Source organism: Poecilia reticulata, linkage group LG12 (genome assembly GCF_000633615.1).
Source record: "Poecilia reticulata strain Guanapo linkage group LG12, Guppy_female_1.0+MT, whole genome shotgun sequence".
Taxonomy (NCBI): Eukaryota; Metazoa; Chordata; class Actinopteri; order Cyprinodontiformes; family Poeciliidae; genus Poecilia; species Poecilia reticulata.
In genome coordinates, this window is record NC_024342.1 from 25991830 (window position 1) to 26003779 (window position 11950).

At 40.5% G+C, this 11950-nt stretch overlaps 1 protein-coding gene across 1 annotated transcript; it reads right to left on the minus strand.

Annotated features, from left to right (window-relative positions):
• Window positions 1-250: 250 nt before the first annotated feature.
• On the minus strand, window positions 251-10677 carry LOC108166754 (protein NLRC3-like). Its single transcript, XM_017307748.1, has 6 exons — window positions 10422-10677; window positions 5879-7670; window positions 1219-1451; window positions 717-798; window positions 513-582; window positions 251-349 (listed from the first exon to the last, which is right to left on the minus strand). Exons 1-6 carry the CDS (start codon window positions 10675-10677, stop codon window positions 251-253), a joined length of 2532 nt encoding a protein of 843 aa, XP_017163237.1.
• Window positions 10678-11950: the final 1273 nt, after the last annotated feature.

Consider the following 11950-nt stretch of genomic DNA (forward strand, 5'->3'; position numbering starts at 1 on the left):
CAGAATCAAAGTGAAGGTTGGTTTATCTCAGGTATCTGGTAGAAACCTATGACTCTGCTGATTCACCAGGTGGCGCTGCTCTGCTGGTGATCAGGTTCTCAGCTCTTTGTTCTAAAGACAAAGTATTTACTGAACTATGGGGACAGTAAATACTTGGAGAACTTATTCTGGTTCAGTCCAGACCAGGGATCTTCACCTTCAGACCTCGATGGCCGGCGTCCTGCYGGCCATCGGCAGGACGCCCCAAAGTTCATGAGGAACTTTGGGAGTCAAAGTTCCTCATGATGGGAACTTTGACTCCCATCATGAGGTCAAAGTTCAGCAGGACTCTGGAGAACCTAACTGCGTCCTGAGGGACAATTCATCACTTCATTCAGGTGTTGAAGCAGAAACATCTAAAGGCTGCAGGACATTGAACCTGGAGGCCTGGATTTGAAGAGTCCTGGTCTAGAAGCTACTATGCTGCCTTCTGGCTGCCTGCATGTTGCCATGACAACAGCTCAGCCAATCACCAACAAGCAGACGTTGGTGATCCACCTGGTGACGCCCCAGCAGAGGATGGACAGCAGAGAYGGAGGACAACTGGAGACAAGGACCAGATGTTTGCTGCAATGAGACACAGGCCTCCTTTACCACTGATCACATCTGATCATTATTGATAATTAGAAACACAATGGATTAACTCTGAATCGGCTCTAAAGTTTCTGATCAGTGACCTGATGAAGCGYCTCTGAGGCTCCAACTGACTGACAGACTGAAGAGACGGTTCTTCTCTGACCCGGTCCAACAGAACCACAGCTTCAGGACAAAGCTGAGCTGGAGGAACCGGCTGCTGCTGCCAGTTTTTATTCATGTTATAGTTTGTGGTTATAAAACATAAGTGGTCTGGTTCTGGTTCTGGTTTTACTCTGGAGGAACTTTTCATCATTAATGTGAAGAAGAAAAGAGAAATAAATCAATCTGATCATCTGAATATTTTCAGAACAAACTGAAACATCTCCATCATTAATTATCATCATTTGACTTATTTAACTTATTTTTGTTCATCAGTCCAAAACATTTTAAAGTGAAAAATAAAGATCAATATTCTCAAAGTCTGAAAAAGGAAGATAATTCATTTACAAAGCAAAAAGATTTTAGAAATTATATTCTGACATTTAGAGAGCAAATTGTTTTTAAAGAAAACAGAATAAATGTGAAGATAAATAAGTATTAAACCATCGAAAGATTTTATAGGATAAATAGAGAAAACAAACCTCAGACTCTTCACTTTACTGACTGAACTCTGCAGGATCTCACACACATGATTCAGTTCAGAGTCTGTAATGGTTTTATCTTTAGTTCCATCTATGTGGATCTGACTCATTTCCAGTTCAGTCAGATGTTGGTTGGACTTCAGAGCTGAAGCCACAACTTCAAATTCAGCCTCTCTGAGTTTACAGCCACCAAGTCTGTGATTAGAGAATAAATAAAGTCAGTTCTAATTAAACCAGATCATCTACATAAACACATATGATAACATTGATATCATCTGATGAACATCTGGTCTTCACATCAATTTACTGAGTTTGATCATTTCATAATTAACATCCTGGTTCTGGTTCTGTTCAAAGATCCATTTAATAGAGAAGCTGAGCAACAGGTTCAAATAGTTCAGGCTTCATGTTCTCAGAACAACTGAAGGTTTTAGCGGCGGCCATCTTGGCTACCTGTTAGCAAACCTCCCTGTTTCTTCATGCTGAGCTCTGACTGCTGCAGCAACAATCYGGATCAGAAGCTCTTCATCACATGACTTTAATACAGGATTTTCATTGGCAGATGAAGGAATGGATGAAACCAGTGGAGCTGATATCCTAACAGACCCAACATGGTGGAGTGGATGGTGATGATCAGAAAATAGTTTCTATTCATCCATTTTCTAGACAAACTTCAGCTTCTCTAGTTTGTCTATGGCTCATTACAGCAGCTGTAGTTTCTGAACGTTCAATAAACAACAGAATTGGACTAATTACCTCGTTCATTTGTGAGTATAAGTCATTCACAACAAACATCAAATAGGACAAATATATTTCATTAAGTATTTAACAAACAAATCATTCATATGGTGATAATTATGTGGAATTAAATTAATTGTCTAATATAAAAATATTAGTTTGGTTCTCTGGCATCTTGCTTTGAGTCTGAGAGGCTTTTCCTCCATCAAACATGATATTTATATTTGTCTCTTATTTAGTGAAAATATTGATATTGATTAGATTTTCTCCAAAATAATAACCTTTTTCAACATTTATAGCTCCACTGTTGAAAATGAGGCTCTAACATTCACGAATTACATTGAAATAAAATCCAGTCCAACATCTGGTTTGATTCCTCTGGATCCTGTTGGAGGAAAAATATCCCAACTTCACAAGATTTTAACTCCTCCTCCTTCCTCCTATCAGTCTGAAGTTTCTCGTATTGAGGTCAAAGTTCAGATCTACCATAACTGATTGATTCCTGCTTGCTTCAGGTTTACAACCAGCTTCTGACTGAGAATCCAGTAACCTCCTCCCAGTGTGGGAATCTCACTGAGGAAGAAACTGCATCAGGTTTTCTATCACTTCCATATGTCTGCTATAACTGATGTATATTTGCATATAAAATWRTTTTATTTACAGTTTCTGTGGGTGAGTGGTAGATCTCAGCCGGCTGGTGAGAGAAAAAGTAGATCCTGGTCTCCAACAGTTTGGTCAGCTGCTCTAGAGTGTTGAAGCTCATGTCTCTCCAGGTCTTTATGGACATTAACAGCTTCATAAAGGCTGCAGATGAAGAATTGATGAGGAAAATGGTTCCAGCTCTGGAAGCAGATTCCCAGAGCTTTGGGAGGATCTTACAGAAACCAGGACTCCTCCAGAAATGACTTTTCATGACAGCAGACAACAATCACTAATTTATTTATTTAACCTTCATTTCACCAGGAAAATCCCACTGAGATTGAAAATCTCTTTTGCAAGAGAATCCTGACCAAGACTGGCAGCAGACAGAGGTTACAGAACAATCCATTCATGTTGTTCTCATTCATAACCTCAGAGGAAACTAGTGGGCAGAAGAAAAGTTGGTTCACAAAGTTTCCAACTACATTAAAGGGCAACAATTTTGATGCAAGAGTTTATTTTAATGGTCCACGTTTCCATCAAACCTAAACAGGGATTTTATAAAAAAAATAAAGAGTCAAAGATCCAAAGATATGAATTATGGGGAAGCGGCCCAATGAGTGAAAGTTAAAAATATGTCTGTGATTGATTGGCTCTGTCAGAAAAAAACAGTTTTATAGAATTTTATACTTGAAGACTGATAAAAAGTGGAACATTGTTAAAAACCTCTAAACATTAAAAGCTGCAGCAATGCTGTCCTGGAGCAGCTGAATGTTTAGATGATTGAAATCGTCCAAAGAATGAAAGAAGTAAAGGCCAAAAATGAMCAGAAGCAATGTGAGCAACGAATAAGAAACAGAGCAGCAATGCAAACAATGGATACTGCATTCACACAGCATTCATTGTGTGAATGAATATAGTGAAGACATCTGGACCAGTTTTTTCAGTGACGCATAGCTTTTTCAAATCCAGCAATCAGACTAAAGTTACTTCTACATGTCTTGGGGAAACCGCCGTTTCTATGCGACAGTATCAGCAGCGACAGAAACGCAAACAATGGAGGGAGATGCACATTTTGTTGATGGAAAATCAGGAACTATTGAGTTTCTGTCACCAAGTCTGATTATTATAAGTGACTCTGGGCTTGTTTTTTCTAAAATCGCTTGCAGTTTTCTGGTTTTGTTTCTGAACATGAAATTCCTCATTTGGGTTTGGAAATAAACAGAGACACATAATAAACCCCAGAATTTGTCTGACATCCAGGTAGTTTTAGTCAGACTCTTCCTGTCCATCATTTCCCAGATGATCCGTCCTGCCGTGTCTTTGTTAATGTCAAGTTAATATATTTGCTGTGAATGACATCAAGCTTTGCTTTGCGCTCCAGAAAACTGCAAACATTGAGACTAATATGAACAGCAATAAACATGAAAACAGCCATGAATGAACAAGTCTGTAAAGTTGGTCAACTAAACACCATTATAATCATTAACATTAAGATAAGTGTCATAAATCTGTGCAGAAGGCAATCTGAGCTGTGGAGCAGCAGGAGAAGCTCTGAGTGCTGAGCTATTACAGCAAACACAGGGCCGTAACACAGAACCTGGAGGCTGGGGCTGGGAGAGTTGGGGTGGGGCTAAAATACTATTTAGAGTTTATAGACAATAGAGGAAAACACAAAGATCATTACCGTTATTTATGTTGTTGTAACCATTAAACAATCTGCCCTTCAGTTCAACCTTATAAGTGAGACACATTGTTGATGTTACCATTATAAAATAACTTAGAATNGAGTTTATTTTAATGGTCCACGTTTCCATCAAACCTAAACAGGGATTTTATAAAAAAAATAAAGAGTCAAAGATCCAAAGATATGAATTATGGGGAAGCGGCCCAATGAGTGAAAGTTAAAAATATGTCTGTGATTGATTGGCTCTGTCAGAAAAAAACAGTTTTATAGAATTTTATACTTGAAGACTGATAAAAAGTGGAACATTGTTAAAAACCTCTAAACATTAAAAGCTGCAGCAATGCTGTCCTGGAGCAGCTGAATGTTTAGATGATTGAAATCGTCCAAAGAATGAAAGAAGTAAAGGCCAAAAATGAMCAGAAGCAATGTGAGCAACGAATAAGAAACAGAGCAGCAATGCAAACAATGGATACTGCATTCACACAGCATTCATTGTGTGAATGAATATAGTGAAGACATCTGGACCAGTTTTTTCAGTGACGCATAGCTTTTTCAAATCCAGCAATCAGACTAAAGTTACTTCTACATGTCTTGGGGAAACCGCCGTTTCTATGCGACAGTATCAGCAGCGACAGAAACGCAAACAATGGAGGGAGATGCACATTTTGTTGATGGAAAATCAGGAACTATTGAGTTTCTGTCACCAAGTCTGATTATTATAAGTGACTCTGGGCTTGTTTTTTCTAAAATCGCTTGCAGTTTTCTGGTTTTGTTTCTGAACATGAAATTCCTCATTTGGGTTTGGAAATAAACAGAGACACATAATAAACCCCAGAATTTGTCTGACATCCAGGTAGTTTTAGTCAGACTCTTCCTGTCCATCATTTCCCAGATGATCCGTCCTGCCGTGTCTTTGTTAATGTCAAGTTAATATATTTGCTGTGAATGACATCAAGCTTTGCTTTGCGCTCCAGAAAACTGCAAACATTGAGACTAATATGAACAGCAATAAACATGAAAACAGCCATGAATGAACAAGTCTGTAAAGTTGGTCAACTAAACACCATTATAATCATTAACATTAAGATAAGTGTCATAAATCTGTGCAGAAGGCAATCTGAGCTGTGGAGCAGCAGGAGAAGCTCTGAGTGCTGAGCTATTACAGCAAACACAGGGCCGTAACACAGAACCTGGAGGCTGGGGCTGGGAGAGTTGGGGTGGGGCTAAAATACTATTTAGAGTTTATAGACAATAGAGGAAAACACAAAGATCATTACCGTTATTTATGTTGTTGTAACCATTAAACAATCTGCCCTTCAGTTCAACCTTATAAGTGAGACACATTGTTGATGTTACCATTATAAAATAACTTAGAATTAAGTTTTGGCAAAGCTTAATGTAATTTTCACAGGTGGTGGAGCATTGTTGTTAGCAGCTGCTGAAAGTAACTAGAAAAGGTACTTTTCATGTAACTTAGTTACTTTTCTCATCAGGTAATCAATAATCTGATTAAAGTTACTTTTTCACAGTCACTATGCTATCACTGATCTGGACTCACCGAGCCTTTCTGCAGTTCCTCACAGCTGGAACCAGTCTCAGTCGGCCCGATTCTGATGTGTTGTACTTCTCCAGGTCCAACTCATCCAGAACCTCTGACATCTGCAGCATGAATGCGAGAGCTGAACACTGGATTTCTGAGAGTTTATTCCCTGATTCCAGGAGCTGTTGGATCTCCTGAAAAACTGAGAGGTCGTTCATCTCCACCAGGCAGTGGAGGATCTTGATGCTTCTGTSAGGAGAGATTTCATCAGAGTTCATCTTCTTCAGATTGTTGATGATTCTCTGGATGGTTTCTGGACTGTTCTCTGTTTGACCCAGCAGGCCTCCTAACAGACTCTGGTTGGACTCCAGAGTGAGACCATGAAGGAAGCGAACAAACAGGTCCAGGTGGCCATTTTCACTGCTGAGGGATTTAGACATAACTCTGTTCATGAAACCCTCCAGAGATGTTTCAAAGTAATWTCTTCCCAGGAACTTCTCCATCACCCCTCTATTCCTGCTGGTGAAACAGTGGAACATGTAAACTGCAGCCAGAAACTCCTGGATACTCAGGTGAACAAAGCAGTAAACTGGTTTCTGGAAGATCACACTCTCTCTTTTGAAGATCTCTGTACAAACTCCTGAGTACACTGAGGCCTCTGTGACATCCAGACCACACTGCTCCAGGTCTTCTTGGTAGAACATGATGTTTCCTTTCTCCAGATGTTCAAATGCCAGCCTCCCCARCTTCAGAAGAACTTCCCTGTCAGCCTCCATCAGCTCCTGTGGACTTCTCTCATGTCCTTCATGGTACTTGTTCGTTTTCCATTTTGTCTGGACCAGCAGGAAGTGTGAGTACATGTCAGTCATGGTCTTGGGCAGCTCTCCTCTCTGCTCTGAGGTCAACATGTTCTCCAGAACTGTAGCAGTGATCCAGCAGAAGACTGGGATTCCACACATGATGTGGAGGCTCCTGCAGGTCTGGATGTGGGAGATGATTCTGCTGGACAGCTCTTCATCACTGGACCTCCTCCTGAAGTATTCCTCCTTCTGGGCGTCGTTGAAGCCTCGTACTTCTGTTGCCCTGGAAACACATGAARGAGGGATCTGATTGACCGTTGCAGGTCTGGTAGTTATCCAGATGAGAGCCGAGGGAAGCAGCTTCCCCTTGATGAGGTTTGTCAGCAGAACGTTGACTGATGACTTCTGTGTGACATCAGAAACCAGCTGCCTACTTTTGAAGTCCAGTGTAAGTCTGCTTTCATCGAGGCCATCAAAGATGAAGAGCAGTTTGCATTTAGCCAGCTGCTCTGCTGGGAGCTTCTGGAGTGTTGGATGGAAAAGATGGAGCAGCGAGAGAAGACTGTGCTGCTGATCTCTGATCAGGTTCAGCTCCCTGAACAAAAGCAGAACCACCACACTGACATCCTGGTTCTCCAAGCCCTTGGCCCAGTCCAGAGTGAACTTCTGCACTGAGAAGGTTTTTCCAACACCAGCGACGCCGTTGGTCAGAACCACTCTGATGGCTCCATGTTGGTCAGGGGAGAATTYAAAGATGTCCTGGCACCTGATTGGAGAGTCATGGAGGTTCTGGATCTGGGAAGCTCTCTCCAGCTGCTTCACCTCATGTTGGGTATTAACCTCTTCACTCCAACCCTCTGTGATGTAGAGATCAATGAAGATCCTGTTGAGGAGGGTTCTGCTTCCTGTTACATCACTTCCTGTTATATCACTTCCTTCAGTCACACATTCACATCTCCTCCTCAGACTGATCTTATGTTCCTTTAGAACCTCCTGCAGACCAACATCTGCTGAAACAGAAGAAACAACTGCATTAAAAACATGACTGTGATTAAGTTGGAACAAAACCATCTGGTGCAGATTAGAAAGTTTTATATGGTCTCTGACGTCACATGATCTGATGTCAAATGATCAGATCCATTTGGACCCAGGAGGTAGGTGAACAATGATGAATTTAATGATATTAATCCAAGTACGGAACAATGGAGGACAGCACGGAGGAACAACTGACGGCACGAGGAACCAGGTAACAAATGACAAACTTCGACAAGGATCCAACATGAGACAAAGACAAGAGGTGGGTTTGAATACACACGGGGTAATCAAGGGAATGAGACACACCTGGGAAACAATCAACGGGGAAGACGAAGAGACAGACACAGGGAGCAAACTGAACACAAAAAAATTCTAAAAATAAATACACAGAAACACGGATCATGACACAGAGCAATATTTCATTATTTGATATATCAAGTGAGCCAAAGAGCCCCTTGTGTCTCCAGAGATTCAGGTTGCAGATCCTGATCTAGTAGATGGAAACTATGATCCTGTACAGCAGCTAAAAGTACAGCACTATAATTTTTAATTCATTGTTAAAGTAAAATTGTGAAGATTAAAATAATCCACCTCTGAATACTAACAAAATACATTTATTTAGMAAAATTTCTTCTGTACCCCTGTTGGCCCCCATCTAGATCCGCCCCTGGGCTGCAGGTCTGTGTCTGACATTAATAATACATTAAATGACCACTGAACACTGAATTAATAAAAAAAGTCAACATTTCTTAATAAACAAACAGAAAGCCCTAACAAACCTTTTAAAGAAGGAAATATTTATGTACCATATTTTCCGGATTATAAGACACATGCTAAAACATACGGTCAATAAAAATAAAAGGTAACGGAAACAAAACAGAAAGTTTAGTTGAACTTTATTCAACTATGTAACAATACACTGACGTTATTTTTTATCCTTCTTCCACAAATTCATCAAAGTCCTCCTCTTCTGTATCTGAATTGAACAGCTGGGGAATTTCGCCATCAAACATGCCAGGTTCCCTGTCATCATTGTCGGAGTCAGTCTTGTTGCCAGGTGGCTGTTCAGCAATGATGCCGGCTTTCCCAAAGCTCAGACAATTAAGGCAGATACATTAGCCCAGGCATCCACAATCCATCCGTAACTCGCCCAGCGCTGCCTCCCCGTCTTAGTAAACGTGTGTTCAGTCTGTCATCCATCACTCCCACGCTACTTGCAACTTCTTTTTGAACGCCCTGTTTACACTGATGTCCAGCAGCTGGAGTTCTTTAGTTGATCCTCCCGGAATGGCGGCAAACTCCGAATTAGTTTTCCTCACTTCCTTTTTCACAGTAGCAGTGAGATGGGCGCGCATGGAGATGAACAGGGATGGTGATGCGTGAAAAAACCCATGTGGTTTTTACAGGAGGCGTATGCTGCAGAACTCGGACAACAATTCTCTGACTGGTTTATCGCTGCCAGCGTACGTACTGTACACTTTATATTTCTGTGTCAGGGACAGATTTTGGAATCCAGTGCACACATAAGGCGCACCGGATTATAAGGCGCACTGCTGATTTTTGAGAAAATTTAAAGCTTTTAAGTGTGTCTTATAGTCCGGAAAGTACAGTATTTACTGTTAATCTCTTAGTATGATTTGTTCTTTAAATGACCATTTATATTATTTTGGCTGATACTACTATACAATAAATAAGAGGATGTTTTAAAACTGGGGTGTCCAAAGTTGGTCCTGGAGGCCAGGTGTTACAGGTGTTACAGGTGTTATGCAGAGAAACAAAGGCCTGCAGAGAATTGCATGCCCTGTAGCAGGAGCGCGCATCGCTCTTAACTCTCGCATATTGATGAGAAAACGGACTGAAATATGACAGAAGAGGAAACTTTTGAAGATATTTGTAACATTATCACATTTTTTAACCATGTAAGCCCTAAAACGGTGTGTTTTATTTCACAGATTAACTGAAATAAATACGATTTTTACACCTTTGAGACACATGAGTCGAACATTTTCCATCAGTGTCTGATGAAATATTTCTTCACAGATGGTTTGAAATCCCCGCTTTTTCTTTTAACACCATAATAGCTTAAAGCATTATGAAACACAGCGCCATTATGGAGAACATTTTTATATCATCCTGAACTGTCTAGTCCATTAATGTAGGAGGGGATTCATTTTAATTTCCGAGTTTGCCAATGTTGGCATCCCCTGTCTGTTGTCCTGTTGATATGAAACTTATAGCAGAAGCTCAGAGAACAAGTGTCATTATGTAGAAAAGGTGAAATTCCTCTTAACTCTTCATTTCTCCATGTTAGCAGGGGGATGCATTTTATGGCAAAGCAAATTATTAGCCTGCTGATATCAGCATGCCCTATATATTTTTCTCAAATGTTATACTATTGATGTTCATTTAACAGCCAAATATGGGACGGTTCCGTATTTTAAGGGACGGGTTAGCCACCTAGCATGTCATTAGTGCAGAACTAGGCTGCCTAGTTCATACATCAAAATGATCATCAGATTTAATAAAATGTTCAGTTTTAATGCAATTAGCACAAAGAGTTGAGAACAGAGAGACTTTAAAGTAAAACTATTTACAGCAGCTGGAAATACACAGATTTATTTGACAGGAAGATTTATAAAACCTTAAATGTCCAAATCCCAACTAAAGACGTTGAATTGGTCCAACAGACGACAGAAGAAGCTCTGATTGGACGTGTTCAGTCTCACCTGGAGCACAGCTGCTCTGATTGGCTGTCAGCAGTCCAGCTCCTGTTCTGGGTCTTTCTCCACACTGGGGGCAGGAGGAGGGTCCAGATGGAGCAGACTGGTCCCAGTAGGACCTGATGCACTGTCTGCAGAACCAGTGTCCACAGCTGGTAGACACTGGATCCACCAGAACCTCCTGACACAAAGCACAGCAGGATGACTGCTCCTCCTCACCAACGCTGCTCCTCTTCCTCCCTCTGTGAAGACATTTCTTCATCACTGAAATGGTTCACTAACAACAGGCTGGAGCCGTCCTGGTACCAGAAGCTGAGTCAGAACAGAACCTCAGAACATTGATGATCTCTGGTTATTATATCTGGTGTTATGATGGATCTTTCTCTGGTTGTATTTGTCCATCTGAAATTTTTATTCTGTCTGAGTAGAAAACTGTTTCCATCAGAGGCTCAGAGACCAAAATCTGATTCTGATCTGGATTCCAGTGTAGAAACATGGATAATTATTTAATGGTGGAGTACCAGTAAACTGGAATCAGGTCCAGTTTGCATTTATCTCAGAACTTTATAAAGAGCCTTGAACTTTGACAGAGCATTATTTGGACATGTTAGCAGAGCAACAACAAATTATTAAATGTGTCTTATTTGTTGCTAAATCTGACTTCATGATGATTCTTTGGACTTTGGTTTTGTTTTCACTTTGTAGTTTTATTGTCCTGATTAATAGTTTATAGTTGTAGTTTAGTTACAGTCCATCTTTATTGGGTCCAGTTCCTGTTTTATTTAGACCAGTGGTCCCCAAACTTTTTTCTGTGAGGGCCACATAACTCTTCCCTTGTCTGGTGGGGGGCCGGAGTGATTTTGTAACAGAAAAAGTTTGTTTATCTTGCGCGCTGCGGGGACGGTTTATCGTTTTATTTTTTACCCAGAAAGCACATGGGAAAAAACCGTGAGTGAAACGGTCAGTGGGACTGACTAGTATATATACCATTGAGGTTAAGTAACTTTAACATATTCATATGTTAACATAAAGGCTCGTTTTGAAATAYAAGCTGCTACTTACAGGCATTGCTTCGACGAACTCGACCTGGAATGCGGCGTTCATAACAGACACGTGTTCATCTGCTCTACCGCTAGCAAACAACCGTACTGATTAAATAACATAAAAGTCAAGCAGTTGTGATTTATAAAGTAAAGGTGAGCAGGTTTGTACRTACAGTTTTATACATCCTAATATTTTGTGCACTGCATTTTCCTAAATTTGTCCGTGCTGGAGTGAAAACTGCTCTCTCTTTTATACATGAAGCTCCAGACCTCAGTGGAACATGGAAGCTGCTWGAGATTCATAAAGACACAAAGGAAACTATTTAGTTTTTCCTCCAGTTTGTTCTGTTCTCTCAAAGATCACAACTGAAAAAGAACTAAAATGATTTAAATGATGTTTTGGTCTCCATGAATCAGTTTCTAAGCTGAAATCAAAGTTTAAATCCTGGTTGGTCTCTGCAGAGTCACATGAATCAGTTAGAAACTGGTTTC